At 38.2% G+C, this 8795-nt stretch overlaps 2 protein-coding genes across 2 annotated transcripts; both read right to left on the bottom strand.

The window, feature by feature from the left end:
* Nucleotides 1-651: 651 nt before the first annotated feature.
* LOC112520319 (heat stress transcription factor A-5-like) lies at nucleotides 652-3606 on the bottom strand. The gene is made up of 2 exons (XM_025128663.1): nucleotides 3299-3606; nucleotides 652-1961 (listed from the first exon to the last, which is right to left on the bottom strand). Exons 1-2 carry the CDS (start codon nucleotides 3527-3529, stop codon nucleotides 774-776), a joined length of 1419 nt encoding a protein of 472 aa, XP_024984431.1. The 5' UTR covers nucleotides 3530-3606; the 3' UTR covers nucleotides 652-773.
* Nucleotides 3607-4602: 996 nt separating this feature from the next.
* LOC112520269 (pentatricopeptide repeat-containing protein At4g14050, mitochondrial) lies at nucleotides 4603-7034 on the bottom strand. Its single transcript, XM_025128575.1, has one exon. The coding sequence runs from the start codon at nucleotides 7032-7034 to the stop codon at nucleotides 5205-5207; it is 1830 nt and encodes a 609-aa protein (XP_024984343.1). The 3' UTR covers nucleotides 4603-5204.
* Between the last annotated feature and the right edge of the window lie 1761 nt (nucleotides 7035-8795).

The raw sequence follows: 8795 nt of genomic DNA, 5'->3' as shown, positions 1-8795 counted from the left end.
ACCTAACTTGACCCATTGCCACCCCTAGGTTTAAGTCATCTATCTAATAAATTTGTCTGTCCCTTGAACAGGAGACTTTCGTGCTTGAGGGAGGCAAAGAAAGAGGATTGGATTATTTCTATTTTCTAGAGCATCTCTAGTACTAATTTGTTTGAGGTTACTTAACAGGGAATAGTGAGAGGTCTTGACTTATTCAATATAGTCATTTTGGCTTAATAGCTTAACGATTAAACCGTAAAGAAACACTCGTGTATGGCTGAACGAATAAGCTATCCAAACATGAAGCTTACTAAGTTATAAGTAAGCAACCCAAATTCCAATATGAATAGTGAATCCAAAACAAAAGAAAAAAACAAAGCAAACATATCTAGTAATATCTCATCCAGAAGTAGAGTCCAGAAGGTAAGTACGCAAATCTCTCCAAATACCTTCAGCTTGCAACAAAAAGAATCTAAACTAAACGTACAAAGTATATGCCACTCGAAAGAAGGAGGAGGGAAGATTCATATGTGAATAATTGAAACAACCGGCATGTGTGAACTCATATGATTCATATGCATTGTTTCAACGATTCACATATGAATTTCTCTCGATATATATCATATTTGCTCCAAAGTATGTAATTGAGAGTCGTGTAATAATATATAATTATGATAATAACCTGTCTGTTTAACCCGAATCAACGGGCAATTATTTCGTTCATCACAATATCTTATTCAAACTACAGATTAGAATTGGAAGTAATTACATAAAACGAACCTGGATATTTAACCTCAAAGAGTCAGATTCTGCATGTTTCTTGAATTCCCAAATGATCCATGGCCCGATCTTCGGTCTTCTTGTTCATACGATGGTGTTGACTTCAGATTCGAGCTTGCATCCTCGACATCAGAAGAACCTGGTCTTTCGGTCAAGAACTGCTCCCAGAAAACATCGTTAACCCGAGCCTGGGAGGTTGCAGGCGGTGCAGGCTTAGTTGGTTCGTTTTCACCCACTAGTGATGATCGGTTCTTTTCTGGAACTCTGGCATTGGCCGTCCACTCTGACGGTTTTCCGATATCCTCAAATGATGGTGGGATTGTATCGGTTTCTTGACATGGGTTGATCTGTGATACGCAAGATGCCAATGTGAGATTCAACTGGCAGGATAAATGGCCGTCGCTTTCTTCGTTAGCATCCACGATAGGTGGCTGCAAGCAACGGACACTTGGATTGTTGCAGGGCCCGGTCTTGGGCATGAAAGAAGATTCCATGTTGAAACCGAATGATGTGCAGGTGTCAGAAAGCTCTTGAGTTTCTGGTGCAAATGGGAGCCCGCCAGGTGGGGTCCGGGTGCAGCCTTCGAATAATCGAATTTGTGGACTTCCGCCATCTTCATTGGAGCTTTGAGTGCTGTTTGAAATGAAGTTGATGTCTGAAACGGCTGGTGATAACTCGAGCCGAAGCTTGTTTGAGAAATCATGGTGGAAAACGTTCCCGAAATCTGGTCTAGAGGGGCTCTGAGGGCTGTGGTTGTCTACAAGACCATCATCTGGGAAAACCCGAGAGCGTGGCAATCTCCGCTTCTTGTTTTCGGCTGAAAAATCCATGGATTCCAGTTTCCGAGCAAGGTGCTCGACAAATTCGGGATTTTGTGTCGCTTTCTTCATAAACGCTAGCAGGGTATCTTGCCGCTGCTCCATGGTGTTCACACGCTGAGTAAGGTCTTCAAGTTGAAGTTTTGTAGCGGGTTGTTGTTGTTTGAACCTAGAGACGCTTTTTTCAAGTGAAGTTTTCTCACGCGTAAGCTTGTCGATTTCTTCCTCAAAAGCTGCTCGTTCAGGATCAACTGTTGAAGATTGAGGAATACTATGGCTATGAATGGGTTTTCTACGATGAATGTTCTTCAGAAGGTGCTTTTGATCTTTCACAAATTCTTCGTTAGCAAATTCCCATCTTTCAGGATCGATCTTTCTGAAACCCTGTCAAACAAAACCATTCAACTTCATCAATTATACTGGAGATTAATTGCACGTTTAATTTCATTATACACAAGCTCTTAGAACAGAAGCTCAACCAGAAAAAAACAATATATAATCCATAGTATTAGTAATAATTTGCAAACATATTAGCCAAATCTACATATGTTCATAGTAAATAATTTGACGTTAATGGCTACAACCCCAATCCACATGTTCATGTGAAACCTGCACAAGATCCTGTGCAGAATAGCAACCAACAGATACATTCAAAACAATTCCATCAAGCATCATCACTGGGGAATGCACATAACACGTACACTATATTAGATTTTGGGCATCTTTCAACAAGTAACTTCCGCTATATATTCGATTAAGGGTTGCAAAGACACCCATCACTCCTTCCTTAAAGTCCCTTCGTGAAGATTGTAGCAAACTCCAATCAGGAACCATGTAATCGACCTTGCTGATTTGCTCCCACGTGAAAAACACCCATAGAACACAAAAAAACATGAAAAATCAAAAGCATAAATTGTTATCAAGTCTAAGAGGCCGTTTACCAACACAAATTGGGTAAGCGCTAACTCGGTGAAAACGTAGTCTCAGCACTAATCACTCTCATCTCTTGTAGTAAGAGTCCTCCCATATCTTACTAGGTCAGCATCATGGACTGGTAATAGGGGTTTGATAAACAGCAGCACCTCTGACCGGGTGAGCGCCTCTTACTCGAGGAGGTAAACAAGTAGTAAACCACCCGTAAGACTAAGAGTATCTCGGACACACCCTTTGGAGAAACAGCAAATTCATATCCTTTCCAGATCATGGAGAACTACCTACCCATGATCCAAGAAAACTAATACACAATAAGCCATCTTTAACAATATAAATTCTACTACTCTAGGAGCATATTTGAACACTTGCATTATGATGCGAACCAGATAAACCATTTCAACTTTGAGGCAAGACCTTGAGATTATTTGTTTGGTTACTCATCATTGATAACCAGAGACGCAAATCATAATGACAAGTATCAGCAAGCTAAAAGATTTCACGTCATTTTAAGGGAGAAATCCACCATCGTTTATTTTGCTTCCATCAAGCATAACCCTAAATTTTTCTCGAGAAATACCCTATTTTTTAGAGATCTCTGGAACTAAATTTGTCTGTAACAGAGAAACACCTTTCCCATGATCAAATAAATACTTGATTAATCAAATATTCTACAAAATAAACGATTCATACATGAACAAATCAATGGAGATAAAGTAGGTCAAACTTGATCTAAACAGTTGAATTAAAACTGAGAAAATGTAAATAAAATATTAATAGCGATCCCTTACATAAGTATTCAGTTGTCTAATGAAGCTGGAAAAGTTGTTGTGCTTGAAATAGGTTGGTAACAAGAGACGAGCGAATTCAGGAGGGTTCCATACGACGAAACTGTTCCTGTTTGAGCTCCACGATACGATTTCGTCCGTCAAAGAGTCGTCAACCATATCGTACGTTTTGAGAAGAAAAGGCGCCGGCCCTCCTCCACCTCCACCGGCGGAAGCCGACTGATTTCCTTCCATCTTGGAGATTTACGGCCGTACCGTCTGAAGATTCTGAAAACCCCCAAATCGGAGTCGTTTAGAGAAGACGATGACAGTTGACTCTTTACCTGCTACAGATAGTCGTATTTCAACAGCAAAACGACGTCGTGTGGACAATGGCACCCTTTTTCTTGTTATGTACATTTTTACCCCCTGAGTTTCTTTAGAGTTACACTAACGTCCTTCCAAATTAGAGATGCACAAAAAAGTGTAAGCCTGTTTGTTTACCTCTTAATAGTTCCATTAAGAGACAACTTCTGAATCGTTAAAAGGTGAATCTTGTTTGGCAAAAAAAAAGTCTGTCTCTTAATGGTTTTGAAACCCTCTGAATGATTTTGTATCATGGATCTCTCTTAATCATTAAGAAGCCCTTATTTCACTGTACGTAATTATTAAACAATTATATTTCATTTTGCACTATATCATGAAAGTCTCTTAATTATTCTGACCACTTAATCATTTTGCATCAAATCATTCAGCAATTGCTAAAACAGCCCCTGCAGTCTTGTCTGAAAAAGCCTATGCCTAGTAAGAACAAAGCACGGTCTAAGCCAGCCCTCAAATCCCAATTAGGCAGATCTCGAGGCAGGCCTGGCTCGGAAAAATTCAAAATAATCCAGTATGAAAAATCCCAATTGAGTCATTTTCTAATCCGACCCATGCTAAAAAAAGCCTCAACCTTATTTTTTGCTTACAGGCATATCTCGTCTAGGCAAAAAATTTGAATTGATACCCTCCATGTCTTCCAACTGCTTTATCGGAAAACAGGCTTGGAAGTCCAGGGACTATGCCCAAAAAGCCCGGGCCTTATCATACTAGCTCCATCATAAAAACAAAGTTCCAAGGTTCATTTATGAAAACTTGAGGGCTTAACTTGACATATCTCAAATTTTCTCGGGCATTGCTAGGGATCGAAACAAGACGGATTTATGATAAGGAATTAATGTCTATTTGTGTCGGAGGGAAATCAAGATGATTCATACATGTTGCCGAAGAAGATCGCAATTTGCTTCCAACGAATAGATAAGAGAGAAAAATGTGTCTTTAGAGTCCAACAAATCGAATTACAACTTGAAATGCTACAAGAAAATGATGATATAAGTTTGTAGACAGCTCATTTTATGAAAGGTGATAAATTTGTTGTAAAGGGTAAGTCACAATTTCTTCGGAGAGCAGATGGAAAGATAGTTTACACTTTACACCCAAAAGGGTGGTGTTGATATGATACTATAATCCATCAAGACCATCATATATGATGCTAAATCATAGACGCAAACAACCTTTGGTGCGGCCTAAGTCGTAGAACACTTCGTCTGCGTCTCCTCACGCATATTATCACATGTGATAAGAGTGTTCTTGCATTCTCATAAAATAGAGGTCTTCACGTTTAAACATGAACATTTGAGATCTCATATGTGAACCGGCATGGTGGGATCTTATCTTGCTGACCAAAAAACCAATCAAGTTTAGATGTGCCCACTCCCACGAGCATATGTCTTGACTAACTCAAAACCAGTTCGAGTCTCATAAATACCCCTTACCACACATGTACTGACTATCGTGCATCAAATCTACTGATTGGGAACTCCATTAGATAACCATCCATTTTAAACTTGTAGAAAATTGATTTTGTTCGTTAGAAAACCACTGTCCATTACCAAAAATCCGAGCACGAACATCTCCCGTCTTTGAAATGATGAAACCTGCTGGCATCACGAACTATGATTTCCCGTCCAACAATGCTACAGATCAACTTTAAAACCATATGACAATCTCCACAAACACGAAGGTTCTTCACAACACGGATGACCGATCCAGGGACGCTCTTAAGCAGCCCATATGCCACTGCGAGCCTCTCGCTATGCCAGAAAAGCTGGTTTTCCTTCTCTTGTTTCCCCATATCATGCAAAACATAACTAGTATCAGGAACATACCCTCTTTTCCTCATTTTGTCATCTAAATCTTTAAGCAAAACCGACATCTGATCTTTCATCGGATGAGATGGTTCGCCGGCATAAAACACCTGGCTTTCCTTCCCTAAATGAACCCAACTATAAGCAGGTTCCTTCTTGACGTCCATGGTTGCCATCAAGTTCCTAACTTTTGCTACATTTTCCCACATAGAAGCACCAGCATAAGCATTCGACAAGAGTATGAATGTTGACGGATCTTTTGGCCCCAACCCCATCAAACGATCAGCGATTCTGGTTCCCATTTGGGTTTTTCCGTGCCGCTTACAAGCGCTTAAAAGGGAAGCCCAAACAGCCTCATCAAGATCAAAAGGCATGGTGTTAAGGAGGTTTTCGGCCTCATCAAGATGCCCAGATCGACTAAAAAGATCCAATAAACAAGTATAGTGCTGGAGCGAAGGGTTTAACCCGTAATACTCGACCATAGATTTGAAAAGTTCAAGGCCCTTATCAACTAAACCGACATGGCTACAAGCATAAATTAAGCCAACGAATGTTACCTCATTTGGGTTGAGTCCAGTGGAGATCATATCATTGTATAGCACCAATGCTTCTTTAGCTTTTCCATGTTGAGCCAACCCCACTATTATTGAAGTCCAGGAGACTACGTCCTTTCTAACGATACTGTTAAACGCAGTCTTGGCAGCGATAATATCGCTACATTTTGCGTACATATCAACAAGTGAGTTACTAACATATAAACTGGATTCAAAACCAAGTCCCAGAACTAAACAATGAACTTGTTTACCGAGTTCTAATGCTGCAAGATTAGCAGAAGCTCCGATAACGCTTGAAAGAATAAAAGGATCGATAATCTTGATCCCTTCTTTTCTCATTGCAATGAAGAGATGAAAGGCACCGACCCAATGTCCACTTTGTATCAATCCGGAGATCAAAGCAGTCCATGAGAACAGATTTGCTTCCTTCATGCTTCTAAGAAGCTCAATAGCTTCTGATTTTCTTCCACTTCGGGCATACCCAGAAATCATAGCAGTCAAAGAAATCGAATTTTTCGAAGAAATGGTATCAAAAACAGCTCGTGCAACGTCCACCGATCCACATTTTGCATACATGTCAACTAAAGACGACTTGACGACATCGTCAGATGAGAACGGGGACAGCACGAATTGGGCATGAACTTGATGTCCAATCTGTAAAGCGTTCAAGGCAGCACAAGAATTAAGCAAGCTAGCAAAAATGAAGTGATCAGGTTGCAAGCAATCGCGAAAAAATGAATGGGCGAAGACGGAGAGAGCACGGTTAGGGAGGTTGGATTGATTGTAAGCGGTGAGAATAGAGGCCCATGAAACTTGGTCTCGGTGAGGCATTTGGTCGAACAGTTGGAGGGCGTCTTTGATGAGACCACATTTGGCGTATATGGAAATGAGGGTATTGGGAAGGGCTCCATATTGGTCGAGTCCAATCTTGTGGATGTGGGCATGGAGAGTCTTGCCGTCAGATGGGCGGCGGTGGGTGGCGCAGAACCGGAGAGATTGAAGTAAGTGGTGATGCATTCATGACGGATTTAGGGTTCTAAATAATTCAAAGTCATAGCTTTGGTACTCTTCGACTTCAATAGAGCATTTCAACGGAGGTTCTTGTGAGAACCATATTTTTTACTTTCGTTTTTTCGTATTATTTTTCAACTTATTAAATAAAAAATCTAAAAACTTTATAATTATAAAATTTTAATTAAAAAATTAATAAATTATATTAAAAAACTATTCTGTATCAAGTTTAAGATAATAATTAAGGTTTTTTTATAAAAACTTAAAAAAATGTATTTGTATATTTTATATGATTGATTTTTTATTAATATAATTTGTAATTTAAAATGAATAGTTTTCTTATCGTTTATCATTTATTCTTTTAATATCCCTTATTTTAATAAGTAAAAAAAAGGATCCGGGTAATATAAATATCTATTTCGTTACCTATTATTAAAATAAGATATAAACTAAGGATCCTTTATTAAATGATTATCTCCTATTAAAATAAATCATTTATAAACGTCAACTCATCGGATAAGATGATCGGTTTGTTGTCATGCCTCTTATCGGATAAAATTTTCGTCTTTGTCATGCTTATTTAATAAGCAGTGACGGATCTAGAAACTTAGATGAATGAAGTCAGATTTAGGATTGTATATTTCTTTTTTTGAAATCGAAGAACCCATCTAAACCAAAATGGTTTCGAGTTATTTGGTTTTCGGCTTAAAAGATTCAATTTTAGTTTTTTTTTTCCTTACCATTTCAGTTAAGTCGAATTTGTAACATCCCAATTCTAATTTCCCATATTATTTGCTAAGTGCGCCTAATTTACATTTTACGAAGGATATTATGTGCTTACATGCGAGAAAATGTTAAGCATGTTGAAATTTTACTACGTGTATTAGTAGTGGCCATATAAGGTAACCAATGATTTAGTGGGAGTTTGGGGATGAAATTTTAAGGTCATATTTCCTTGGAGTATATGAGAGGATTTAGAAAATTTCATCCCAATCGGAGTTAGATTGAGAAAATTGGAGAAATCGAGTCAAAACGTCAACAATTAAGCTATGGATTCGTAAAACCAAATTTTTTTTAATAAGATCTTTTCTGGAATATTTTTATTGTAAGTCGTAGATTATTTCGTTATGAACGCGTAGGCGAAAACCTCATCGAAAATGGAGCTCCGAGCGAAAAGTTATGTTATTTTTAGTGTTTAGTGGTCAAAATGGGTACTTAGGCGGGTCAAACCCGACCCAACTCGGATTTAACCTAGAAAAGTCGATTTTAGACCCCATTTTAGGCCATTTTCAGTCCCATAACTTGCACACACAGTAAAGGTGCGAATTACACACACTTAAGCTCAAACAACTTCAATTCTTGGAGAATCAAAGATCAAGTGATGAATTCTTGATGAATATGTGAATATTATTGAAGGTATACTCCTAATACTAAGTTTAATCTTTGCAATTAGTGTCAATCAAGGAAATTAGGGTTTTGCATGTTTGTAATTAGTGGATGATTTTGTAAGATTATGGTTTTATGTTGGTGAATATAATGTTATTTTGAATGATTACACAACAATTTGAAGGTAATCTAATCATTGTTCTTGTTCTTGAAGTTGTAACAAGTATGATGACATTTGGGTGATATAAACTTAATGCATGTGTAAGATAAGTGTAGAAATTGTGATATTATGCTCAGATTATGAATATACATTAGTTAATTCATTGATTATATGGTTGATATGCAAGAAGATGGTAAGAAATAAGTGAGTTTTCACTATGA

Source organism: Cynara cardunculus (assembly GCF_001531365.2).
Source record: "Cynara cardunculus var. scolymus isolate 2C chromosome LG 10, CcrdV1, whole genome shotgun sequence".
Taxonomy (NCBI): Eukaryota; Viridiplantae; Streptophyta; class Magnoliopsida; order Asterales; family Asteraceae; genus Cynara; species Cynara cardunculus.
Note: the sequence above shows the minus strand (reverse complement) of the source record. Positions and strands in the feature narration are given on the sequence as shown.